Source organism: Bubalus kerabau, chromosome 4, assembly GCF_029407905.1.
Source record: "Bubalus kerabau isolate K-KA32 ecotype Philippines breed swamp buffalo chromosome 4, PCC_UOA_SB_1v2, whole genome shotgun sequence".
Classification (NCBI taxonomy): Eukaryota; Metazoa; Chordata; class Mammalia; order Artiodactyla; family Bovidae; genus Bubalus; species Bubalus kerabau.
The window spans coordinates 11,346,190-11,373,532 of record NC_073627.1 but is presented as its reverse complement, the minus strand read 5'-3'; the positions used below and the strand labels follow the sequence as shown (position 1 = coordinate 11,373,532).

The following is a 27,343-nucleotide window of genomic DNA, read 5'->3' as shown; positions in this document are numbered from 1 at the left end:
GTCTGCTGATCTTGGTTGTCTGAAATTCCTGGGTTTAAAGGAACCATGTGTGCCTTGAGAGCCTCTGTTAGTGCTTCACTGCCCTGGTGTTGCCCCCCAAAACAATGAGCAGCCCTGGATAGCTTTCAAAACCCCACCTCCCTTTATTATCCTGCTTTCTCTGCACACACAGAAAGCTCTGCTCCAGAGGAGGAAACTGGGACTTGGGAGGAGGCAGCGCGGAGGGTGTCCTGCTCTGACCGTGGAATCTCCCCAAGAGCCGCGTTGACCATGTGACTCTGCAGCGAGTTGCCTCGGGGGCTGCAGGGTGGAGCAGGAGAGACAAGAAGTCTCCAGTTCCCCCAGTTCACTGCAGCCATTAACTCATTCATTCATTCAACAAGACTTTGTCAAGCTCCAGGCACATACACAGATCCTACCTGCAATCAGGGAGCTATCAGCCTCTCGGAGAGAAGTCTTTATATGATGGCACAGATTTTGCTGACAGACTGGCTGGGACCAGCTCTTCTCCCATCTGTCTTCCACAGCGGCGGGTGCGGGGTTGGGGGGGGGGCTTGTGTTTGCAGAATAGGTGAATCACAGCCCCAGAGCCCGACCTAGGGTGAGGGGCTGTCACGGTACCCACCCCACTCCCTCAGCCAGGGTCTCGAGTCCCTGCACCTTCCCTCTCTAACACCCCCAGCTTTGTGCCTGCAGCACCCTGTTCGTGTTTGGGGAGGGGCATCTCCCTGGGACGTTTGTGGCCAGTTCTGTATCTTGTTTTAGGAAAAGATGGTAGCCAGTGGGGCTCACTTAGCTGGGGTGTGGAGGAGGGGCATGCATATGACAGGTGGGCCCTTGAAGCCACCAGGAGCCTTGGAGAGGCAGGGTGGGTGGGGGTGGGCCTGCTGCCATGCTCTAATTATTCAAAGGTCTGTCATATGGAGGAGGAAGTAGGTTTGTCCCTTTGTGTTCAAAGGCAGAAAAAGGATGTGTGGGTGCAAGCTCTAGGGAGACAGAGTTTGGTTCTGAGAGATGTGAACATCAGCAGGACTCAGGAGGCTGTCAGGACTCCACCCTGGGGCACTGGAGCAGAGGCTGGCTGGCATCAGGTGATGGAGGTCAGGAGACAGGCCTGGCACTGTGTGCCCATCCACCCTTGACCTTTCAGGAGAGACCTACTCTGTGTGTTATTTTGTGCCCCCATATGTCCAAGTCCTAACTCCAGGGACCTGTGAATGAGATTTTATTTTGGAATAGGGTCTTTGCAGCTTTAATCAAGTTAAAGTGAGGTCTTACTGGGGTGGTTCAGTTCAGTTCAGTTCAGTCACTCAGTCGTGTCTGACTCTTCGAGATCCCATGAATCTCAGCACGCCAGGCCTCCCTGTCCATCACCAACTCCCGGAGTTCACTCAGACTCACGTCCATCGAGTCAGTGATGCCATCCAGCCATCTCATCCTCTGTCGTCCCCTTCTCCTCCTGCCCCCAATCCCTCCCAGCATCAGAGTCTTTTCCAATGAGTCAACTCTTTGCATGAGGTGGCCAAAGTCCTGGAGTTTCAGCTTTAGCATCATTCCTTCCAAAGAACACCCAGTGCTGATCTCCTTCAGAATGGACTGGTTGGATCTCCTTGCAGTCCAAGGGACTCTCAAGAGTCTTCTCCAACAGCACAGTTCAAAAGCATCAATTCTTCAGTGCTCAGTCTTCTTCACAGTCCAACTCTCACATCCATACATGACCACTGGAAAAACCATAGCCTTGACTAGACGGACCTTTGTTGGCAAAGTAATGTCTCTGCTTTTGAATATGCTATCTAGGTTGGTCATAACTTTCCTTCCAAGGAGTAAGCGTCTTTTAATTTCATGGCTGCAGTCACCATCTGCAGTGATTTTGGAGCCCCAAAAAATAAAGTCTGACACTGTTTCCACTGTTTCCCCATCTATTTCCTATGGAGTGATGGGACCAGATGCCATGATCTTTGTTTTCTGAATGTTGAGCTTTAAGCCAACTTTTTCACTCTCCTCTTTCACTTTCATCAAGAGGCTTTTGAGTTCCTCTTCACTTTCTGCCATAAGGGTGGTGTCATCTGCATATCTGAGGTTATTGATATTACTCCCGGCAATCTTGATTCCAGCTTGTGTTTCTTCCAGTCCAGCGTTTCTCATGATGTACTCTGCATATAAGTTAAATAAGCAGGGTGATAATATACAGCCTTGACGTACTCCTTTTCCTATTTGGAAGCAGTCTGTTGTTCCATGCCCAGTTCTAACTGTTGCTTCCTGACCTGCATACAGATTACTGGGGTGGGGTGGGTCCTAAATCCCGGGACTGGTGTCCTTATAAGAAGAGAAGAGGACATACAGAGACAGACGGTCATGTAAGGGCAGAGGCAGGGGTTGAAGTGGTGCGATGCAAGCCTTTGCAGCGTGCACAGCACTGCTGACACCTCAGTGTCAGGCTTTTGGCCTCCAGAGCTGTTCAAGAATAAAACTGTGTTGTTTTAAGCTGCTCATTTTGTGGTAGTTTGTTACGGTAGCCCCTGGAGACAAATACACCAGCCAAGCAGATTAGTGTCCCACCTTCTGGGTCGCTTAGAAGATGGAGAAGGTAAGAGGGGACTCTGTTCAAAGTGCTGTGCTGGGTGTGGCCTGAGGAGCCCATGGGCTGGCTCCTCTCAGAGCCTTTGGTGCCTCATTCAATGGAAAGAAGCCAGTGGCCGGCAGCCGGAGAGTCAGGGGAAATGTGGCTTGTCTACCTGTCCGTCGGCACGATGGAGCACCTTTGACAGAACCGATGTGGCCACAAGGACGTGTTTACTGAGCTACACTTAAGCAGGCCCCCTTGGCTGGCAGACTTACAGGGTGTGATGGTGCGTTTTGCTGGAAGGCACACGTGTTTTACCGGTATTGCCAGGAGTATGTGGCCCAAGACAAAGGTGTTAGTTGGGTGATGATTAGTATAAGGGGGGGTTCTGGAGCCAAACTGTCGGGTCAAGGGGATGGTACTTTTTCATCCCCACCCCTCTGTGAAGTCACTTAATTCTAGCTGTGAATGGAGGAGAGAAGGGTGAGGAGAGAGGGTGTCTGGCTGTGCAAGAAGCTGTGGAGGGAGGCACTGTGCAGACAGACCTGCGGTAGCTGCTGTTCACGGGCAGAGGGGGCTGGGGTCTTCGAGTGGCCTGCAGAGGGGAGACCAGCCCTTCCCCAGAGGCTGGCTTCTGATTGAGGGCTCATCTGCTCCTAGAATAAGAGGGGACCCTCCCACTGCCTGGCGGACCCACTATCAGTGTGGACTCTTCCGGCCCTGCTCAGCCAGTGGCCCCACAAACGTGGACCCCACGGTCCTCCTTGGGCCCCAGCATAGGCCATTCCTGTGTTAGCATGGTCATCCTCACCCAGGCGACTTTGTCTTTGGGAGCAGGCTGTCTTGTCTTGCCCTATGCTCCCCCAGCATGTGGCCTGGCCAGGCCCTGTGGGCATGCAGCTGACCTGTGAGCCCAGGCACCTCAGAGGGGCAGTGGGGCTGCTTTCTACCCTCCAGATCACCTGTGGATCTGAATGTTGGGGTGAGTGTTCTGGGTGGTGATGGAGAGGGTGAAGGTCTAGTGAGGGTGAATGCAGCATCTCATGGTGACGTCTCAGAGGGCAGGCTGGGAAGAGCCTTGCTGGGGAGATGGCCCCACAGGCCGATGGCTCCCAGAGGCGTCCAGACCCTCTCGCTTCTTACTGACCTGGGCTTGGTGCAGGGAGAGGGAGGCCACCCTGACCTCAAGACTGAGCACTCAGTCCACAGGAGGCCCTGTGCTCTTAGCGGTGACTGGTTCTGGCTGATGAGACAAGAGGAGTGTCTTCCAGCATGGAGAGTCAGCTTCTGTGAACGGTTCTTGGCTTCTAAGAGGGGCCTCGGGATGTTGCTATGGATCTACTACAGACATCCTGCTCCCAGCCTGACGGGAGGTGCAGGGCAAGCAGGGGGCAAGGACCTGTGTCCTGGTGACAAAGGGAGGTGCTGAATCACCCAGCCCTGCACCAGCCCTAGCCTGGACTTCCTGTCCAGGAAGTGGATCCCAGGGTGTGGGATCACGCTAGGCACCAGGAGGCTTCCACGTGGGACCCGGAATCTGTGTCTCCCGGGGCCACCAGCACCCTGGGTCGCTGAGCCTTGTTTTCCCTGGGATCAGCCTCTGAGGCACTTATTAAAGTGGCTCCCACCTGGGCAGAGATCCTCCACTTTTATTTCATCCGTCGCAGGTTGGTGTTTCCCTAAAGGAGCTCCCCTAAAGTGCACAGGAAAGCAATAAACCAGTAAACCAGAAGCCACAGTTGCTTGGCGTCCATGATGCTTTGCAAGCACGGATCTGTGCTCCCAAGGACACTGCTATTGGGTCGCAGTGGCTCTGAGGCTGGCACAGCTTACCACCATTCATCCTTGGTTCTGCCCCAGGCTAATCTCCTCCTCGGGTTTTCAACCAAGCTGCGGGGACCAGTGGTAGGAAGTGCTGCTGGCGGATCCTGAGGCCGGACCTGGGTGGGGAGGGGGAGGGAATCTCAGCCCCTCCAGCACCCTGCTCATCCTGCTCTGGTGAGGGCCTGAGTCTGTGCGGAGCTGCTCTCAAGGCCCCAATCCCTGGTCCCCGAAGGGGAACCGTGTGTGCTTGGCCCCAGGATTTCTCCTGACCCTGGGGGAGCCCCCTTTGCTCTTCTTGGAGTTGGCCTCAGCTCTGACTCCTATAAGCTCCCTCGTGTTCTCCATTCATTTACCCCTCTTCCGTGGGGCTCCTGGTGAGACCACAGTGGGAGGGACCCCAGGGGCTCTGCCTGTGCCTCATCCAAGAGGATGAGGGGGCATCCCCAGGCTCTTTGCACCTCATCTATTGTCACTGTGAAACAGCAGACTCCAGCCCAAACTCCCATGTCCCATTTGAGGAACATGCCTCCTTCCTGGCAGAGAAGCTGCGAGTCCTGTGAGTCCCTCCTCAGACTCAGGAGGGATTCAGGCTCCTCACTCCTCCCACCTCCATTTGCGGCCCCTCTGGCTTTCTTCTTGGGGAATGGCTTGACAAAGTCCAGATGACTGCAATCTTACTGTCCCCGAACTACTCTAGACATCTTACCTGAGGTCTTAGCCTGCTTCTGCAGCCATGACAAAAATAGTGCAAACAGGGTGGCTTAAGCAGCAGGAGTTTAATTCTCACAGTTCTAGAGGCTTAAAGTCTGCGATCAAGATGTGGTGTGGTCAGGTTCTAGTGAGGGCCCTCTTCTGGCTTGCAGACTGCTGCTTTCTTGATGACCTCACATGGTGGGGAGAGGGCTCTGGGGTCTCTTCGTATTAGAGTACTAATCCCATCACAAAGGCCCAATCCTCAGGCTTCATCTAACCCTGATCACCTTCTACCTCCAAATACTGTTCCATTGAGGGTTAGGGCTTCAGCGGGCTTCCCTGGTGGCTCAGTGGTAAAGAATCCGCCTGCAGTGCAGGAGCCGCAGGAGACACAGGAGACACAGGTTCAACCTCCTGAGTCGTGAGGATCTTCTGGAGGAAGGCATGGCATCCCACTCCAGTATTCTTGCCTGGAGAACCCCATGGACAGAGGAGTCTGGAGGGTTAGAGTCCATGGGGTCGCAAAGAGTTGGACGTGACTGAAGTGACTTAGCACGCTTGCACGTGGGCTTCAGCATATGAATTTTGAGGGGATGCAAGCATTCAGTCCATGACACCTGCAGTGAGAGGAAGTCAAGTCAGTCCTTCAGAACAATGATATTATTTATATCTGAAGATACCACTAGCCAAGGGGAGCCTCCTTCCCCTTGAGCTCAGATCAAGTGTAGAAGCATTCACAGTATTAGTTATAAAGGTCAGTAGTAAAACCTTTTCACTGTTGCTCAGAATTGATTACCTTTCATGCATGTACATCCCCACCCCAATATCATTTATCCATCAACAAATTCTCAGATATCCACTGTTGCCTTTATACACACACACACACAGACCTACACACACAACTCTGGACATAACTCCTTATTGTTTTAAATTAGTCTATTCTTTTGCTTCTCAGAACTATAGAGATCATGCCTAGGTAGCCTGGAAGATCTTTGGATGTTGCAGATCTGGCTGTTTTCCTCATTGATCCATTTCAGTAAGAGAAGGTGTCAGAGAAGGGGGCTCTCTTTTGAGGGTCATGTCTTTTAATCAAGTTTGGTTTTTTAAAATATTGTAGAATTTGGACTACAGAGGAAAAAACTTAAAAAAATAATATTTTTCTGTAATCATAGAGCTGATTTGTTGACAAAGGGCATTTTCTTGTTTAATGCTTAATTGTAGTGTTCTGTATTATAAAATTTGCCTTTCCTGTCTTCAGCTACCCTTTTAGTATTCTTTGGCTAATTCAGTCATTAAAAAATGATGTTGTGGAAGAATACTTAGTGATTTAGTATGAGACATAGTTAAGTGAAAAAAAGTTATAAAGTGGAATGTACAGTATGATCCCACTTAGTACCAAAAATATGTATTCTATGCATAGGAAAGTCTGGGAGGGTATTATGCTCAAAATGTTAACAGGAGTTATTTTGGGGTAGTGGGATTGTGGGTTATTTTAAATTTTCTTCTTTTTGCATAAGTGTAGTTTCTAAATTTTCTGCAGTGAATATGTATTCCTTTTATAATAAGGACAAGATCACAGATCATGCCAAAGGCTGTTCAGATTCTCTGACCACAAGGGGCCCAGGTTGCTCCTCCTGTGCTGGACAGCTCCCATGCTCAGCCTGGGGTTGCCCACCAAAAACTTGCCTCCCAACACTCCTGGGACTCTGGGCTGGGCAAAGCTGACACTGGTTTTCCCTAGTGCTGAAGTGACTTGGCGACCCCTCCCTGACAGGTGGGTTTATCACCACCCTCCTTGATGGGCCTCTAGTCCTCTACTGTACCCATGCCAGCCAATGGTTGTGCTGGTGGCATAGCTGGTTAAGTCCAGGGGTATGGCTGGGGCATGGCCTCAGGAGGATTTCTGAAGCCTGAAGAGTCCCCCCAGCACCTCCCACCGCCAGTGCTGGAGGCGGGCTTGGCCCCCAGCACCCACTGCAGCTGGGGAAGATGGACAGTTCAGCCTGTCCCATCCCCAGGGTGGTCCTATGAGAAAAGCAAAGGACAGAGCCTGCATGGTAGAGAAGGCCAAAGCCCAGCTACCCCACCAACTAGCTCTTCATCGACTCTCTGAGCCTCAGCCTCCTTAACCTACAAAATGAGGATGATGCTGTGAAAATGAGATGAAAAACGAGGTTCAAGGACCTCGGGTGGGGCTTGAAACAGGGCAGGTACTGAGCATATATGCCTCCTCTTTCTCACCTTTAAGGGAGGCATAGTCCAATTGGGGACACACCCACCCTGGTATAAATTGGTGAAGTTCACTGGGGAAGCTTCTACATGTCAGTGGACATTCAGGTCCAGATTGATGAGGGCTATTTCAACAGGAGTCATTCGTTCTTTAACACACATGCATGTATGCACATACGTTTTTAACAGTCTCCTGACAGAAGAGAGTCACGGAGCAGGGACTGGTCCCTGTGGCCCTGCTTGTGTCCTGGGAGTCTAGTGCGCATGTGATTCAACAGTAGCCACCCCTGGACAGGGCAGCAACCAAGCTTTCCAGCATCATCGAGGCAGAGGCCAGAGCCCCAGGATTACTCCTGGCTGCTCTGTCCTGGGGAGCAGCAGCAGGAGCAAGGGGAGGCTCCCTACTCTGAAGGTGTGGGCCTCCCTCACTGGCCAGGTCATCTTCCTCTCCTCTGACCTCCTAAATATCGTCTGCTGCCCAATCCACTGGCCTTGGACCTTGGATCTGTCCACTTGTCTCCATTTCCTTGGGCACTAGCAACCATTGTCGGCTTCCATGCCTGTGGCCTTGATGCTTCTGTCCTGCAGTGAGAGACCCTCCTGCACTGCAGATCTGCTCATGCTGGCCCCTGTCTCACCTATCTGTGCTGCCCAAGGGCTCTGAACGGTCCAGCCTGGCTTTGCTGCAGGCCACCCCACTCTGCCTTTAGGGCCAGCACATGGGGGACATTACAACAGGGAAACTGGGCCTACCTCTCCCCCCTTCCCCCACTCCTGTGCAGTTCTCACACAGATCTGTCATGCAGAGGACCACTTTGGGATGTCCTGGAGAAACAGGTGAGAGGTGTTATGGTGGTTCTGGTGAGACCTCCCTAAAAAAATCAGATGAGGGCTAAAGAAATGCCAAGGAGGGCACTGAGCCATCTGCTCTGCTTCCTGGAAACCTGAGCCCTGACACAGCAAAATCTGGCCATGAGTATTCAGATCACACAAAGCCCCTCTCTGGCCGCAGCCCCCTCTTGAATTGGTGTTTGCTCAAGCCCATCGCTGGTGAGTGTGTTTGTGCGCATGGAGGAAGCTGGTCAGGTGAGCAGCTGGTCAGGAGGGAAGTGTTTCAGAGATGGAGGTGAATCACTGCGAACATGATTGGATTTACAAAAATTGGTTTGACACAAATTTTCAGGAATCCATCTGGGCTCCATGAGAGGTAGAGCTGTTCCCTTTTCTAGATTCCCAGGAAGCTTATGTTCTGGGGAAACTGTGTGTATTTGCTGCCAACAGAGGTTTTATTTTTAGCCAAAAGTGAGAGAGGGAAGGGGGGCCCAGAGGTGGGGGCCGAGGTGCCCTGAGTGGAGCCATGCTGGTGGGAATAGTGGTGAAGGGGGCAGCCCTTGAGGTGGAGACTGGGACCCGACCTCAGAGGGTCTGCCACCTTTTTCCTTCGGGGGAAGATGGTTCCCTTCTGCAAGCCTCTCTGTGGGCTGGGATGCGATGGTGCGGCCAGTCTCCTCCCCCCACTTGTGTGCTAAGATGAATACCAAACGCTACCAGCCATCACGCGTTCTAAATTTACAGGGTGCTTGTCCTTCACTGGTTGCTTAAAAGTGAAGCTGCCTTAGATGACGAGGATGCTAAAGCTGGAGCAGCATGGCAGCTGCCGGCTTCGCGGGTCCCACCTGCTGGCCTGTGCCGCCCTCACCCGAGCCCTGCGGCCTCCTCATCCCACCTGGGCCTCCTGGGTGGGGCAGCGGTCAGAGGCCACAGGGAAGGGTGGGCTTGCAGCCGGAGCGCCCCTCCCCTGATGCAGGCACAGTCTGTGTGGGGACTGAGAGGTAGGATCTGGGCACTTGGCAACGACACTGATGTTTCTCTGTGCCGCACCTCCCAGCCGGGAGCCTGCTGTTCTATTTTCCTCACCACCAGAACTGGCCAAGTCCTCGGCCTGGTGGAGCCCTGCAGGGGCGACGCCCCAGGAGAGCTTGAGGGGGCAGAAGCAGGCACCAGAATGCCACCCCCTACATCCACCACTAAATCTCAAGCTGCTTAGAGTCCACTGCTGAGAACAGACCCTCTTGAGATGCTTGTGGCCTTGGAGGAGCTCTCCCCCCCACCCCTGAACTCCCAGAGGCCCATCATCTGTGCAGCCTCAGCACTCTACGCACGCCTTACGGTTCCGTAATGAGGACCCACAGGAGCTTTATCAGGGTTCCCCCAGCCCTGGGGGAGGCTCATTGTCTCTGAAGCCCCAGGGCTGAGACAGGCCAGGGCCCAAGGATGGAGTGAATAAAGGAACCGGGGAGAGCCCACCACCCACCCTGGTTTCTCCTGGTCTGGCTCGCGGGGCTGGCTTTCCTCTTAGTGTTGAACTTCGTGGGTGGATTTCACCACAACCTCAAAATAAAATACTGTCACCTGAGCTCCAGGTGAGCAATTCCTGGGCATGGGCTGAGGCATGAAGATGGAGATGGCATGGTTCTGGCCCACATGCATCTCATACACTCGAGGGGAGCTGGACACATGCACTGTGTTAGGTGGATGAATGCTGGCGAGTGTTTATTCACAGAGCGCTGAGAGTGATGAGAGACGGTGAGGAACGTGGCATTTTGAGTAAGTCATCCCCCCACCCCCAGCCAACCATCCCAAAGTCTCACTGCAACTCTCCATGGCAGGAAGGGCTGCTGGCCTCCTGGGTGTGCATGACCAGAGGGAGGAAGGCCAGAGGCCTGGGGCACCTGGACCCTTGCAGACGATGGGTGGAGTGCAGGGGCCGGGGGTGGTGGAGCATGTGTGGGCAGGAGAGTGATGTGGAATTCAGAAAATGGACCTCGGCAGGCTCAGCGGATAGGGCTATCCAACTCTAGTACCAAGAAAGCCCTTGAAGCAGGGCCCCCTGACTGAGTGTGGCCCATCATCACCCTTTTGAACCTGCTGGACCATCAATTGTAGGTGAAAGTTTTTCCCTAGGCTTGATGTTTGTCTTAAAAATATTCTGTCCCCGTGGGTTTTTATCTTTACCCTGAAATTCTTTTAGTTTGGGCTTCCTGTCCTGAATCACATCAGAAATGCTTATTAACAACTTTCCGGCACGTTCCCTTCTCTGAAAACACAGATTAACATCCAGGTACCAGTGCAGGGTGCTCACCCTAGCTTGGCCTCTCCAGAGTTCATGGAGCTTGCACTCACTTTGCCAGAACTGAGGTTTTTTTCCCCAAGGTGGGTAAGAAGAAAACACTGTGGGCATGTCCTCCTCTCCGTGGGGGGTGTACTCCTTGTTTTTGCATCCCTTTAAAAATCCCCCCATCCATGCTTTGTGTAAGTTCAAACCAGCTCCTGTAGAGTTGAAATGTTCTGGAGCAGGGCTCTGTAAACTAGCTCTGTCAATGGCCAGGTAGTTAGTATTTTAGGGCCAGGAGGTCTCTGTCACAACAACTTAACTTGGCCATCAGTGTGAAAGCCACCTTAGATAATATGTAAATGAATGAATGTGGCTATATTCCCATAGATTTGTTTACAAAACAGGTGGAAAGCTGTGTTTGTCCCCTGGCCTTGGTTTGCTGACCTGTTGTAGAGCGTCCAGGGACTCCTGGAAGACTTCGGGTCCATCTTTTTCCCTTTGGGGGACAAAAGCCTCTTCTTCCTTTTCTCCCTCATGCCTTCATGCTTAATCTGAGCTTCCTTGACTGGTAACACCCCTAACGTTCCCCAGCATCACCTCCCGTGACGTGTGTAGGTCTAGCCCATTGTCTCCTTTAGAAGATCCCTCTTCTTGCACAGACTTGAGTCTGCTACCTGGGTCTGTGGCCAGCTTCCCCATGACCCCCTCCCCACTTTCAAAGGAACTCCCCTCTGCACTTCAGAACTGGCCAGCTCCTGTACTGGGCAACTTGCTGGTGTCCAGCTGCCCCAACCAGTCTGTAGCTCCCTCCCTTCTTTGTCTGAATTCCTCTAGACACTCCTGGTCCCCAGTTGCCTCCCTCCTGGGAGCCATAGAGCTGGTTCCTTGGGTGTTTGAAAAACGCAGGTTCTAAGTGACAGCTTGTTTCCCTGAATGCCTCTTTTCACCTCTTACTGGAAGTCTAGACTTTGCTTCCTGACAGTAAGGTCTCAAATTCACCTGTAAGCCAGGTGATTTATGTGGGGTGGGACACAAGCTTTTGTTGGACTTTGTAGCATCTTGTCAAACAAAATAATCTTTTCCCTCCTAACTTGTCTTTGGCAATAACTCGCAGGAAATTGAAAAATCAGTGCATAGAATCCTAGGTACCCTTCATTGGGATGAATGTGAGTTTTTGATGTCAGGAGTATCCTTTGGGCACTAAAAGAGGTCTAAAAAGAAACAATTTGGAATTGACTCTGAGTGATGTCTTCCTGCGCCATTTGCACCTGCTCACTGTTACCAGGGGGCAGTTACTTAGCCCCCCTGCCTTCATCCTGCCAGAGTTTTTGAGTAGGGCTTTGGGGGCACAGTGGGCCGGGAAAATAAGCATTGCCTCAGTTACAGCAACACCTGGGAAGTCTCAGGTGGGAAGGAGAGGCACTTGGAAGGGCTGTGATATGGAGGTGTCAGCAGGAACCCGCTTCCCTGAAACCTTTAGGGGAGACTCTTTCCTGGCCTCTCCTAGCTTCTGGTGGCTGCCGATAGCCCTCGATGTTTCTCAGCTTGTAACTGCATCACTCCAGTCTCTGCCTCTGTCGTGACATGCCCGTCTCCCTGTTTCTGTCCTCTCTTCTTGTCAGGACACCCATGATATTGGATTAAATGCTCTACTCCACTGTGACCTCATCTTAACTTATATCTTATCCTATCTACAAAGACCCTGTTTTCAAATAAGTTCGCATTGAGAGGAACCAGGGGTTAGGATTTCAACATTTCTTTTGGTGAGTGGGTGGGGAAGGACACGATTCGACCCACAGCGAACACGGGCCAAATAGAAAGAGGGAGAGGCCAGATTCCGCGTGCTGCTGTGCTGGGACCCCACCGTGCCCCTCCCTTTCTTCTAGGAGCCCCTCCCGGCTGGTTTTAATGAGGTGCTGCCTGACAGCAGACTCACTGAGAGATACTAACAGGCGCACTCTTCTATTATTGTGGCTGCCAGCACTCCAGGACCAACTGGGTTTACAAAAATAAAGTTGTATCATCTGCTGCATGTACCGCATCCCCTAAAACAGGTTATTAAGGGGAAGTGGGGAATATCGGAAACAGATGGAGGAGTCTTTGATTTGCATAAGGTGCCATTTGCATGGCTCAGAAGCCTCTATGGAGGGAATAATGTATAGAAATACACATACGTAAGCCCTCGGTTGGGAAACAGAGGCACACTGATCAACCACAAAAATAGATGTGAGAGAGACCAGGCTAGGAGGGAGAGGGAGAAGGAGGCAGGCAGGGAGAGGATAACAAGCAAAACCAGTGCCCAGCACAGAACTCCCAGCGCAGCTGTGGGGCCGCCCTCCCTCCAGCTCCTTTTCCAGCGTTGTGGTTTCAGAGCTGATGGATTTTATACATGCAATGGCAGGATGGTATTTCCGAAAGATCTGGCTTTTCTTCTCTCTCCCAGAAGGGCAATTGGTTAAAAAAAAAAAAAAAAAAGACAAGAAAAAGAAGAGCATAGTTACCAGCAAGCTGGCTGGATGATCCTGGCAGACAGAACTTTGTGTGCGTTCTTGGGGTCCCCTGGTGCAGAGAGCTAGTCCTTCACACAGAAAGAGACAAGAGTGAGTAATGCGCAGAGTGGTGATCCTGCCAGGAGAGGAGATGAGATGAGAGGGTGGGCTCAGGATGGTGATACCTGATCCTGGGATTGGCCGATGGTGGCGGCAGGGGGAGTCCTGCAGGTCTGCCACCTGTGAGATCCTTCTGTGTCCCAGCCCCTCGCAGTCCTCAGCCTCACTGACTGATGCTAAGAGCTGGAGGGGCTGGGCTGGTATCACAGGGTGGTTTTGTCCCATACTTTCTCACGTGCCTGATTCTCTCACCAACACAGGTGTCACTGGAAGATGGGAGGTGGGTCACTGTCTGCACAGGGCCCTCTGCAGAGAACAAGACAGCCCTGGTTCAGCTGTGCTCTGACCCTTTAGTTGTATGTGCCAGGGTGACAGAACTGAGATCCAGTGTCTGTTTCATATCCAGCTGCTGGAACATGGTTTAGCCAGAACAGAACTACTCCCACCTCCCACCTACCTTTGATTTGTCGATTCCAGGGTCCTCTTGACCATTCTGAACTCTCTGCTGATCAGACACTTCCTAATTTTTGACCTGTTTCAGCAGTGGGATGGGGGCTGCTCCTTGGCTGGGCATGTGGACTGCTGTCCTGCCATCAGTCTCTGTTAGTGCCCATTGATGAGGGAGTAGGACCCCACCTAACTCCCTGGGGCTTAATACCATGACAGAGGCGACAAAATGTATGGATGACTGTTGGGGTCACCTCTGCTTTGGGAAGGAAGCCACTTGGCTCAGTGGCGTAGCTGTCTTCCTCATGAGCCATGTGAGTGCTGTCCACTGACCACCCAGGGCTCCACTCCCCAGGCCTCACATTCCTGGGAGTCATGTGACTAGCTCTCCCTCATGGACTGTGAGTGGAAGTGATGCCTGTCACTTCCCGGTGAGGGGGTGAGGACTGGGGGGCAACCTTCTTTCCTAGCTCTTGTCTCTGGGTTGTGGCTGAGAGAAGGGTAACTGTGGGGCCCTGGGCCCTGCATGGGAGCTGAGGCTGACTGTGAGGGGTGTTGTGATGTGAAGACCCGTGTACAGCAGTTGGCTTGTCCTGGTGAATTCAACCGCTTTCCCTATGCTTTTCTACCAGGCTGGATGTTAGTGGTTTCCATACTGGGTGGGTGGCATCCGCAGCATCTGGCCAGTTGTTATCTCAAGAGATTGGTCAAAATTCTAAATAAAAATGAGTTTCCATGCCTTTTGGTTTGACATTTATACACAAGACATATACTCAGACAAGAAAAGAGATTTCCATTACAAAACTCTAAGTTTAGAAAAATAGATGGTAATGAGTGGTATTACAATACACTTCCCAAGGAATTCCAGTCAAGCGCCTTTAAGACATTGAGATCCCGGCAAGCGTGAAAACTTCAATTTGATTTACATGTACATGATTAGAGAGTGCTTCAGAGGTGCAGATAGTCCTCCCCTATTGGAGATGGAATGGGGGTAAGAGAAAGCTCTGTGGTGAGAAATGAAACCGAATTGCCAAGGCACAGCCCCTATGGAAAGAACAGGAATCATTTTCTTGGAAATGAGGATCGTGGGCTTTCTCCTTTGTTGGGAAACTCATTGGTGAATCCAGGTGATCTCAGCAGAGGGGCCTGCCAGGTGAAGTGGAGGTCTTTGCCATCTGGCTCATCTGGTCTGGAGTGCATTAGAGATTCTCGTCACCTGACATACCTGTGCTCCTGTAATTTACAGCAGCCTTGTCAACCAGGGGAGGTTTTATACCCAGAGACATTTGGCATTGTCTGGAGACATTTTGATGGTCACGGCTTGGGGGGCAATGGCAGTGCTCTGGCATCTAGAGGGTGTAGGCCACGGACACTGCCCAACACCACACTGTGCCCAGGATGGCCCCACCTATCAGTGGTGCTGAGGCTGAGAAACCCTGACTTATGGGGAACCTGGCAAGGTTGGGAGGTGCCAGAGGGCCCTTTCCATGCGAAAGCTATGAAGACAAAATTCTTTAAGCACCATGGCGGGCAATTGCCTGATGGTGAATTATACGCTGGAATCCTTGCTTTTGAGTTATGTGACTGTGCAGGTCCTGAGCATGTGGTGCCTGGGGAGAGTCTGTAAGAGGGGTGACTTCTCTGCTTCTCAAGGCATGAGGTGGGGCAGAGCTGCTTTTACAATTGCTTCTCCAGCCAAGGCGTTTGCTTCCAGATGCAATGCCCTGTGCTCAGTCCAGACTCGGTGCCCTGCCGGAGACAGCAGTCTGGGACCCAGCATTCCACACATCGTTGGCAGGGAGCAGCTTTCACCACTTGAAGCTGACATCCTGGGGAGAGGGACCTTGCTGACTACTCAAGAACACTGCTTTGCAATGGACGCCCAGGGTGGACATGCTGGGCAGGAGAGAGAAGCCATTGTTTTGCTGTTGTTTCTCCTCTTAAAACCATTGAAAGGCTGGAGCAGAGCTCAGCTGCCTCTACCAAGCAGGGCGGATGGGGGAGAGGCTGTGTTAGGCACATAGAAACCGCTTGCCCATGTTAATGCTGGTACTGTTTGTAAATACTGGTTCTAGGAAACCAGCTCTAACCTGCGGTTTGTCTGCCGTGTGTTGGTAAACCTGCCCGCACATCACTCTTGGCAGTACTCTTCTGTCAAACTCATTTCTTATCCAAATGGGGAATGGAATGATTTCATTATTCTAGAATCCTGGGTTCCACTCCCTGTAGGGAGAGTGGAAGTTTCCCATCACAGAAGAAGGGTCTGGGGATCATTTAACCCAACTCTGGTTTTAACAATGGGGAAACTGAAGTCCAGAAGGGAAAAGCAAAGAGGTGGTCACAAGTGTAGGACTGAAATTCTGGCCTTTTGTCTCCCAGAAGAAAGCCTAAATCCACCTATGTAGGACCTCTTAGGGGTGTCTGGCAACTCATTTTGATGACACTGAGGGCAGGAAGGGGAGGTGAGATTCAGGATACAGAGACTGTGGGAGGTAAGGTACCAGGATGCTGGACATCCCGATATTGGCCAGCTGGAAAGGTTTGACTTTGATTAGTTTTGCATTTCATCGAATTGCATTTAATTCATGTGTTTGCTGGTCTTCCACTCTCCCATTGGACAGTCAGCTGTCCCACCCCTGGTCATACTCCTGGCATCTGGGCATTTGCTGGATGCTCGGGGCTTGGGCTTAGCAACTCCTGTTGAATGAACCAATGGATTCCTTGATCTGTTCTTTGATCAGCTCATGGGGACATTGAACTTGAAAGAAGGAAACTCATTGACTAGAACTTTGGTCTTTTTACCATATGCTGTAGACTGAATGTTTCCAATCTCCCGACATTCACATGTTTAAAAGAATCTCTGACATGATGGTATTAGGAGGTGAGAGCATTTGGGATGTGATTAGGTGATCAGGGTGGAGCCCCTGTAAATGGGGTTATGCATGCATGCTAAGTCGCGTCCGACTCAGCAACCCTAGGGACTGTAGTCCACCAGGCACCTCTGTCCACATTCTGTCCCGCAATTCTGGGAAGCCTGAGATCAGGTGCTCGCAGCTTCTGTGTCTGGTGAAGACTCTCTGGCCATGGATGTCTCACCATGTCCTCACGAGGCAGAGAGAGACTGTGTCTTGGGTCTTTTCTTCCAAGGGCACTAATCTCATCATGAAGGTTCACCCTCATGGCTGACTCACCCCCACTTCCAAAGGCCCACCTCCAGGTAGCATCCCACGGGAGGTTAGTGTCAACATGTGGTACTTTCAGTCCACAGAGTGGGGGTGGCCCCATGGAGCTCCTGGCCCTGGTGTCAGCGGGAGAGTTTCTGTGTCTCGAGATGGAGCTAGGGACTTATAGTTACTGAGGAGTGCTTTTGAGGAGGAAAAGACGCTTTAGACTCTTGGACTCGGGGCATGGTGATGCCTTCAATGAGACTTCACTACAAAAGGCTTCTGTAGCCAGAGCAGTTTTTAGAACAGGCGTCAGAGAGCAAAGACACCTGGAGATTGAGTCCTCTGGGGCGCCCAGTGCCTCCCAAACACCATTTTCCAGCCTTGGAGGCATACTTTTTATGCCTTTTTAGGAGCATTTCATTGACTCAATGGACATGAGTTTGAGCAAGCTCCAGGAGATGGTGAAGGACAGGGAAGCCTGGTGTGCTGCAGTCTGTGGGGTCACAAAGAGTCAAACGTGACTGAGTGACTGAACAACGACAACCTGGGTGCAACCCTCTATCATGGCCTTCGCTAATTCCTACCTCCTTCCCCACCCCATGCCAAAACTGAGATTGGCTGCCCCACAGTGCTGGGCGTAATAGGTGGGCTCCCTTCCCGGATCCTGGAGCAATAACTTCATTGAGAAACTTGCATGTCTACTTCACCCTCAATGGGAATTTGTCAGGCTATACAATTAAAGGTTAAACTATATAGGATTTTTAATGACCTGATATAATTCACCTGTTTATATTAGCAAACAAGTAAATTGAGAATATATAAATATTGAGTCCCAATAGGACTGTATACAAACACTCATTACTCAAGGCATCCTTTAGATGGTGGGTTTTGCCAGTATGTAATGATGGCACCCTACTTCAGTGCTCTTGCCTGGAAAATCCCATGGACGGAGGAGCCTGGTGGGCTGCAGTCCATGGGGTCACGAAGAGTTGGACACGACTGAGCGACTTCACTTTCACTTTTCACTTTCATGCATTGGAGAAGGAAATGGCAACCCACTGCAGTGTTTTTGCCTGGAGAATCTCAGGGACGGGGGAGCCTGGTGGGCTGCTGTCTATGGGGTTGCACAGAGTCGGACACGACTGAAGTGACTTAGCAGCAGCAATGGATTATAAAATGGATAATGCCCATTGATCCTATAATCCCATTTCAGGAAACACGGAACACAGAAATTGCTAAAATACCCAATCTTCCTTGCACAAGGATACTTATATCTGCACTAAAAAGTGGGAAGTATTTAAACAAACTGTTAATGTGCAATCTTCAGGAATGACAAGTTTGTTGATTATATATTTACATATTAATAGAGGATGAGATGGTTGGATGGCATCACCGACTCAATGGACATGAGTTTGGGTAAACTCTGGGAGTTGGTGATGGACAGGGAGGCCTGGTGTGCTGCCGTCCATGGGGTTGCAAATAGTCAGACATGACTGAGTGACTGAACTGAACTGAGAAGAACCTATTGAAATAATACCAAATTAAAACTGAGTCATATAAAACAGATTCCTGACAATAGCAAACGTAGGTCAATGATGGGAAAACTGGGTGCCCTTCTGTCCGTCCAATGGCTTTTATATGACTTGCTGCTGTGTTCCAGGCCCTGGGAGGCTGGGATATGGGACAGTGAATCCAGACTTCCCTGCCTTGAAGGACCTGCTGACTAGTGGTTGGCAGAGTGGGCTAAGTCAAGGAATTCCAGGGTGAGTGACCACTGCTCAGCAGGGTGAGAACTGGGGACTGCTGCGTGCTGCCACCCTGGCCTGGTGCCCCTTCCTAGAGGATGGGTGGCTAGGAGAAGGTCAGATGTGTGTGTGTGAGGGCAGGACATGTGGGGTGCACACAGAAGCCTGGGGCGGGAGGAAGGAGACTGCATGAGCGACTTCACTTTCACTTTTCACTTTCATACATTGGATAAGGAAATGGCAAAAATAAGACAAGTTCTTTCTGGCTAGAAAAAACCATGTGAACCACGATGGCATGGCAGGATGGGGGGCCTGCCTGGGGGTTGCATGACAGAGGGCAGAGTGAGATACAGGCAGTGAGGGATGGAGACAGAGGCAGGCTGGTCACCTAGACCAGCAGTGGGCACCTGCTGCTTTTGCATTAGTTAGGTCACCTGTGCAAAAAAAAAAAAAAATTTATAATAGCTTTAATGAGATATAACTCACACACCATACAACACACTCATTTAAACCATTCAGTTATTTCGAGTATATTCACAGGTGTACAACCACCACCACAGTCCATTTTAAAACACTTTGTTCCCCCCAACCACCAAAAAAAAAAAGCCCCGTGCCCTTAAGCTGTCACCTTCCAATCCTTCTAAACCCCCAGCCCCTGGCAATCATGACTCCACTTTCTCTCGCTTCAGATTTGCCCGTTCTGGATTTTTCTTCTAAATGGAATCATATGACTGGTTTCTCTAACTTAACATAATGTTTTTATACGTTATTTTTTAATTGACACTAAAATCTAATGTGGTACTAAAGTGTTCTTAAGAGAAAAATAAGACGAGTCCTTTCTGGCTAGAAAAAAACCACGTGAACCACGATGTGGCCCTCCTCCACTCCTACCTCACACCCAAGCTCTCTGGTCCCTGCCTCCGAGAACCAGCTTTGTCTATGGTGTGGCCGCCCCACAGGGCAGGACAGGGGTGAATTTCAGAGAAGAGGGTGCTTGGGCATTAATTAAACACAGACCACCATGCACCCCTTTGCCAAGGGGCTGTGTTTTTTTCTTATTTCCTCCCTTTCACTTTGTCCCCCCCCCCCATCCCTACCTGCACCCCTTCCTGTGCTGCATCGGCAAGAGCTTGCTCCAGCGTCTGTGGGCTGCTCACTACCCTCTCCTCATGCCTTTTCTTTATCCAGCCATTTGCTCCTCCTGGTTAGGGTTAGGGTTAGGGTTAGCAGATCCTGAATCACAGCCTTGCACCTGGAACCCAGCCTCTCTGGCCTGCAGTCTCAGCGGCCTTATTATTACCCCATTTCCATCCTGGCCTTGATGGAGCTCTTTTATCCCCATCCCATTCTAGGGTACATGTATGAGAGATAAAGCCCTTATTCTTATATTGTTTTTCCTATTATGACATTCTGCTTACTGTCGAAAAGTGGAACGATACCAAACATCAGAAAGAAAAGAATCCCTCTTTCATCCTGCTACCCTAAAATATAAATAAATGTGGCTCTCTCTGTGTTTATGCATATTTTACACGTGCCTATGCTCTCTCTTTCTTTGTGACCACAGAGTCCTGGTCCTGCTCCCGCGTTCCTTGCTGGCTTTCTTCCTGGTCCTGTACTTCTGGAGGAGCCTCGCATGCCCGGGATGGCGGGAATTAAAAAGCAACGCTTTTCCTTAAAGTCGCTCAGTAGATACTTCAGTTCAGTTCAGTTCAGTTCAGTCGCTCAGTTGTGACCGACTCTTTGCGACCCCATGAATTGCAGCACGCCAGGCCTCCCTGTCCATCACCAACTCCCGGAGTTCACTCAGACTCACGTCCGTCGAGTCAGTGATGCCATCCAGCCATCTCATCCTCTGTCGTCCCCTTCTCCTCCTGCCCCCAATCCCTCCCAGCATCAGAGTCTTTTCCAATGAGTCAACTCTTCGCATGAGGTGGCCAAAGTACGGGAGTTTCAGCTTTAGCATCATTCCCTCCAAAGAAATCCCTGGGCTGATCTCCTTCAGAATGGACTGGTTGGATCTCCTTGCAGTCCAAGGGACTCTCAAGAGTCTTCTCCAACACCACAGTCCAAAAGCATCAATTCTTCGGCGCTCAGCCTTCTTCACAGTCCAACTCTCACATCCATACATGACTACAGGAAAAACCATAGCCTTGACTAGACGGACTTTTGTTGGCAAAGTAATGTCTCTGCTTTTGAATATGCTATATCTAGGTTGGTCATAACTTTCCTTCCAAGGAGTAAGTGTCTTTTAATCTCATGGCTGCAGTCACCATCTGCAGTGATTTTGGAGCCCCAAAAAATAAAATCTGACACTGTTTCCACTGTTTCCCCATCTATTTCCCATTAAGTGATGGAACTGGAGGCCATGATCTTCATTTTCTGAATGTTGAGCTTTAAGCCAACTGTTTTCACTCTCCACTTTCACTTTCATCAAGAGGCTTTTTAGTTCCTCTTCACTTTCTGCCATAAGGATGGTGCATATCTGAGGTTATTGATATTTCTCCCGGCAATCTTGATTTCAGCTTGTGCTTCTTCCAGTCCAGTGTTTCTCATGATGTACTCTGCATATAAGTTAAATAAGCAGGGTGACAATATACAGCCTTGACATACTCCTTTTCCTATTTGGAACCAGTCTGTTGTTCCATGTCCAGTTCTAACTGTTGCTTCCTGACCTGCATACAGATTTCCCAAGAGGTGGGTCAGGTGGTCTGGTATTCCCATCTCTTTCAGAATTTTCCACAGTTTATTGTGATCCACACAGTCAAGGCTTTGGCATAGTCAATAAAGCAGAAATAGATGTTCTTCTGGCACACTCTTGCTTTTTCCATGATCCAGCGGATGTTGGCAATTTGGTCTGTGGTTCCTCTGCCTTTTCTAAAACCAGCTTGAACATCAGGAAGTTCACGGTTCACGTATTGCTGAAGCCTGGCTTGGAGAGTTTTGAGCATTACTTTACTAGCATGTGAAATAAATGCAATTGTGCGGTAGTTTGAGCATTCTTTGGAATTGCCTTTCTTTGGGATTGGAATGAAAACTGACCTTTTCCAGTCCTGTGGCCACTGCTGAGTTTTCCAAATTTGCTGGCATATTGACTGCAGCACTTTCACAGCATCATTTTTCAGGATTTGAAATAGCTCAACTGGAATTCCATCACCTCCACTAGCTTTGTTCGTAGTGATGCTTTCTAAGGCCCACTTGACCTCACATTCCAGGATGTCTGGCTCTAGGTCAGTGATCACACCATCGTGATTATCTGGGTCGTGAAGATCTTTTTTGTACAGTTCTTCTGTGTATTTTTGCCACCTCTTAATATCTTCTGCTTCTGTTAGGTCCATACCATTTCTGTCCTTTATCGAGCCCATCTTTGCATGAAATTTTCCCTTGGTATCTCTAATTTTCTTGAAGAGATCTCTAGTCTTTCCCATTCTGTTGTTTTCCTCTATTTCTTTGCATTGATCGTTAGCACCTATTGTGTCCCTGGTGCTGGCTGGGGAACGCAGGGACCTGGCTCACCCTGCTGGGAGTTCCGGCCATGGGCAGCCATGGGCTCATGTTTGTGTGATGAACCAGACCAGGAGCTCCAGGCGCCCGTCGTGTCCCAGGTCAGGCACTCCCCTGCCTGGTGGCCTCCCCCAGACGTGGGCTCTGACTGCTGCCCGCCCACGCCTCTGTTTCATCACCTGAGCTGAAGACCGGGGCTATATCCGTCCTTTTAGGTTGCGTAACCTCAGCAATTAGATGACACCATGACCTGACCTCCACTCATCCAGAACTTTTTATTATGCTCCAAGTGCCTAAGTGCTCTCAAGGACCCAGGAAGTGGTTTTCGTTCTTTAAAAAAAAAAAATAAAAAAAATTTTATTAAAGCATAGTTGACTTACAGTATTGTGTTAGTTTCAGGTATATAGCATGGTGGTTCAGTTATTTTTTTTGCAAATTACTTTCATATAGGTTATTACAAGATATTGAATATAATTCCCTGTGCTGAACAGTAAATCCTTGTTGCTTATCTACTTTATATATGGTCGTTTCTTTTTTTTTTTTTTTTACCATTTAACTTGTTTTAATGTTTCTTCACAAATGGTGAAAAATACTAAAGTACAGACAAGGAATAATCATAATGTTGTGGCCAACATTATAAATATGGAATTATAAATTTAAAACATTTTCTGGTTTAAAAAATAAATCTGGTAGTCAATGCAGCTCTGCAGGTCTCTGCATCTAGTAGGGCCGGTCTCTGCCCTCCTGACGGTGCTCACCTTTATCCATCTTTCCAGGTCCTCCTCGCCCGCCTCGTCGTCCTCCCATCTGTTCCATCAGTGGTCCAGGGGGTCCCCCAGGGCCACCTCGTCTTCCACCACCAAAGCCACCACGGTCCATGCCCCGGCCGCCACGGAAGCCACCTCTGTCTCCACCACGGCTGCCTCTGAACATTCCACCAGGGCCACCGCGGTCCATGAGGCCACTCTTCCTCCCCGCATGCCTCCAGGGCCACCTCTGCCGCGGTCACCGCCCGGGGGCGGGAAAGGCGGTGGGAGGAAGCCTTCAGGCTTTGGGGCCTTACACTGGTTGCACCCTGTTCTCCAGGCGAAGTTCTGGTTCCCACAGCCCGGGTTGGGGCACGGCCAGGCTCCAGCTCGGTGCTGCACGTTTCCTCCTCCAGACGGGTTCCCCCGGGAACCGCGGGGCCCTCTTGGTGGGAAGCCGCCTCTGTCTCCTCCACGGCCTCCCATGCGCCCCATGGGTCCTCCAGGACCTCCTGGGCCCCCTGGACCTCCTCGGAGCAGCGGCGGCATCCCCCTGCCCTCGCGCGGCGGCATCCCTCCCCGCATGCTGTTCATGGGCGGCTTCTTCCGAGCAAGAGACACTTTAAGTGTGCTCCCTTGGAAATCTTTCCCATCAAACCACTCGACAGCAGCTTTGGCAGTTGCTGGGTCTTCGTAAGACACCGTAGCGTCACCTTTGGGCTTTCCTGTTTCCTTGTCCAAGTGAATATGGATCATGGGTTGTCCAGTCCTCTTGTTCATCTTAACGACTCCGCACTGCTTAAAGAAGTCCACCAGGTCATCGAGAGTCACACTGTCGTTCAGGCCTTGCCCGTAAATGGCACTGTTGTCAGAGTCTTCATCTGGATCTACAGGTGGGCCTAAATCAAGGTCTGGTCCTTCATCCATGGGTCCACCAGGCCTATTGAAGCCACCTCGCTCTCCAGCGCCCATTCCACCGCGTCCTCCTCCCCGCTCACCTCTGCTCATGCCTCCACGATCAAATCCCCCTCTTCCCCTGCCCCGGTTATCAGGGCCACTCATGCTCCGGTTCTCTCCTGGTCCGGAAAATCCTCAGACTCCTGCCCATAAACACCCATGCTACTGGGGCGGTCCTGTTGGAATGAACTCTGCTGCCCGTAGCTGCTGCTCTGTTGACTATATTGACTTGGAGCCTGGCTGTAGGATCCAGTCTTGGGGGGGGAGGTAACTAGTGGGTGGCTGCTGCCCATAGCTGCTTTGTTGACCATAGCTACTCTGCTGTCCATAGCTGCTCGGCTGCCCGTAGGTGTTCTGCTGGGAGTAACTGCTCTGATCATAACTAGTCGGCTGCGTAGAGGAGTAGCTGGTAGAAGGATAGGATGGTGGTGCTGAGACCAGCTGCATGGGGTAGCTCCCAGGCACCTGGGGATAACTGTAGTTACTCTGTCCATATCCTAGGCTGGGCTGGTTGTAACCCCCTGTGCTAGATTGAGGTTGACTAGTCTCAGCGGGTTTGTTACCATCCTGCGGTCTTGCAGGCGCGGTGGCTGCTGGCTGCTGTCCATACGCCGGGTGAGCGGGCTGAGCGCCATATGCAGACTGAGCTGCATAGGAGGCCTGGGTGGTAGTAACCGTAGCAGTGGTGGTGTCGTAAGCCCCAGTGCCGTACCCCTGGACAGGCTGACTGTATGCCTGGGGGGCAGTTGGAGTAGAATATCCAGTGGGAGGCTGTCCATAAGAAGTTGCATAGGCGGTCTGCCCGTAGGTTGCAGTGGTCTGCGCCTGGGTGTAGCTGACATCAGCGGGCTGTCCATAGGTTCCATAACTTTGCTGCCCATATGCCTGCTGGGTGGTCTGTGCATATCCTTGAGCGGGCTGGGCGGCGTAAGCCCTGTAGCCCTGCTGGGCTGCAGCTTGGCTGTATGTACTATAATCCATGGACGCCCTTTTCTCTCCTTCCTTCTCGTTCTATATGTCAATCCCATACTCCTAATTTGTTCCTCCTCTCCTCCCCCTGGGAGGTGGTTTTTAAGCCTCTGGAGCAGGAAGCCAATGAATTCCGTGTTTGCATGTGGTGTCCCCCAGGGGTCGGGGGCACAAGCTTGGAAGGCCCTGCCCACCCCCGCCACTCCCCAGCTCCGTCTCCCTGAACACCCGTGTGCCCTCTCTGAGTGTCTTGGAAGCAAAAGAGCCCGTTGTGCCCCAGGCCTGGCTCCAGAGCCAGAGGTGAGGTCCTCACTCGTAGTGAGTCAGGGTCAGGGCTAGTCATGCAGACCTGCCCGGAGAGGAAAGTCCTGGGGTAGGAGCTCTGCTGTCCACCGAGAACCTCCTGGGAAGGGAAGTCCAGGCAGCTTCTTGGCTTCTCTTAGCCTCCAGTTCCTCCCCATCTGCTAATGGAGGAAGTCAGACTAGCTGGTCTCCTGGTGCCCTCCAGCTCTAGGACCTCGGGGGCTGGATCCATCTGCTCATCCACCTTTTGGGAAACGGTCCCTTGGGGTGCTCCCTGCTACAGCTGCTCCTCGATGTCAGCCATGCTGTCATTTCAACCAACTCTTACCTGGGCTCAGTGTCTCCCGAGTGTCCGAGAAGTGTGTGTGTGCGCACGTGTGTGTGTGTGTGTGTGTGTGTGCACACCTAGTGTGCTGTGTCCTGAGTTCTGCACTTCTCTGTGTCTTTGGGGCTCTCCCCAGATGACCAGAAGAGGCTCTGACAGTGGGAATAGGACCAGCTTTGCTCCTGTGCCACCTGCAAAGCCGTGCAGGGATGCAAGCTCAGAAGGGCTGGCACTTGATTGGAAGCTCTGCTGTTTCTGTCCTGCAATGTGAGCAAGGGCCTGGAGTTTCCATTTTGTTCTGAGGCCTGCAACTCATGTGGCCGGTCCTGGTGGAGACCCCTCACGCACAGGGTGATGCATCAAGTAGAAGCCCCCACTGGAAGAGGCCCCTACCGTGCTCTTTCCTGCAGCCTTGGAGGGGGGCCCAGCATTAATCTCGCCCTCATGCCTGGCCAGCTGAGGCTGAGTGGCAGGGGCTGGCCTCTTGGTGGCGTGATGCTGGATGCCTCCAGGCCCAGGTGCCAAGCTCAAGTGGCAGACATTAATCACTCAAGCCTGTGTCCCTTTGCTTTGGGCGGGGTAGAGGGAAGCTGGCTGCTAGGCTGATGTTTAAGCATGGGGAGGGCATTGTGGAGTGTGTGCTGGGGTTTTAATTAGCATCTCTGTTCCTGCCCCTGGGGCCCCCAGCACACTGGGGAGGGCAGCCCGGTTTACTGTGGCTCTAGGCTGCTTCCTATCTCGGCCTAACACTCTCCTCGTCCTTAGCGCCAACCCTGGGGACAGAAGGTCTTGGCAGTCACTCTGCTCCTTCTCTGTCTCTGGCCGGTGGGGACCAGCCTTGGTGCTGGCATCTCCACTTCCGCCCACTGACTCACTCAGTCTGTGGATATATTCCCCAGTGAGCCTTTCCCCTGGGGGAGGTGACAAGGATGAAAGCTGGGAAGGGGAGGCGCTGTCCCAGGGAGGGGGCACTGGTCCTGCCTGCCTCCCATTTCCTACACGACCTTGGGCAGTTCCTATAACTCCGGCCTCATTCTCCTCAACTGCCCGGGTGGACTTGGACCGAAGGCTCCTACTATGCCTTGTGAGTCACTGCAGCTCAGGGGTCCCTGAGACTACCCCCAGGTCCAGTGATTCACGGAAGGAAGTCAGCAAAGCTGTTACACTCCCACAGGCTCAGTCCACCCCAGGGAAAGGACACAGATAAAAGTCAGCAGTGGGACAAGGCGCCCAGGGCAGTGGCCAGGTGACATCAAGCCTGAGTGTCCAGGTTCCTCTCCCAGTGGAGTCCTGTGGACAGCCCCCAATCCTTTCAGAACCATGTTTGACAGTGCTCACCACCTGGGGATGCTCACCTGAGCTCTGGGGTCCAGAGGGTTCACTGGGAGTTGACCACATAGACCTCACTGACCACCCACGTGGCTGACCTTTGTCTGCAGCCCCTCAAAAGGTCAAACTGATACAGTGTGGCCTGAGGCCCCCACCCTAAACCACACTGTCAGCACAGACTATCTGGCTGCTGGTAAGGACCCCAGGTAAACACACTCACAAAGACCCTCCAAAGTCTCAGAGGTGACCTCCCAGGAACCAGGGGCAAGGGCCAAACCTGTTTTTGGGGAAAGCTAACCCTATAATGATTCTGGCCTTGCGGACAGGCAAGGTAAAATGAAGACAATCCAGGGAAGAGGGGCCCGCTGCATTCTTAGTACAGGGATGGCAGAGTGGGCAAGAAGAGGGGCTGAGTCCCAGGGGACTGGCCCCTCCCTGCCCCTGCCCGTTCTGTGAGGGCTTGGCTCCAGGCATACCCTGGGGAGCTTGGGCCTGACTCTGGGCTGAGCTGTGAAGTCTGGGCCATTCTCAAATGAGAAGGTTTAGGAGATAGCCACAGGTGCCTTTCTCACCTGTCACCTTGCTCGTCTCTCCTGCCTTGCTCTCCCCTTCCGGCCGTCCCCTGGCACCTGCCCGGGAGCGTGGCAGCCGGCCTTGGTTGAGCAAGTGAGCCCTGGGGCAGCAGTGGGTGTGTGGGCTCCCAGGGGCAGCCCCATCTGCCGAGAGGGCTGTCTGCCCTTCAGGAGATCAGCAGAGTGGAGGCGGCCTTTGTTTCTTCCTTTTTTATGCCGAGTTCAAAGCTCAGCCTTCCTCCCAACCCC

The 27,343-nt window shown here is 51.7% G+C and overlaps 1 protein-coding gene, 1 non-coding gene and 1 pseudogene across 2 annotated transcripts; all 3 read right to left on the bottom strand.

Moving 5' to 3' along the window:
- Positions 1-5,788: 5,788 nt before the first annotated feature.
- Positions 5,789-5,864, bottom strand: LOC129651943 (uncharacterized; annotated as a pseudogene).
- Positions 5,865-6,029: 165 nt separating this feature from the next.
- Positions 6,030-6,109, bottom strand: LOC129651946 (small nucleolar RNA U2-19). Its single transcript, XR_008714436.1, has one exon. It is a non-coding gene; the product is annotated as a small nucleolar RNA U2-19 (small nucleolar RNA).
- A 16,327-nt stretch (positions 6,110-22,436) lies between these two features.
- LOC129650782 (RNA-binding protein EWS-like) lies at positions 22,437-24,604 on the bottom strand (the record flags this gene model as incomplete). Its single annotated transcript, XM_055579589.1, is given in 4 exon segments — positions 22,437-22,858; positions 22,861-23,733; positions 23,736-23,862; positions 23,864-24,604. Coding segments are annotated over 4 exon segments (1,986 nt in total), but the record flags the coding sequence as incomplete, so codon positions are not given.
- Positions 24,605-27,343: the final 2,739 nt, after the last annotated feature.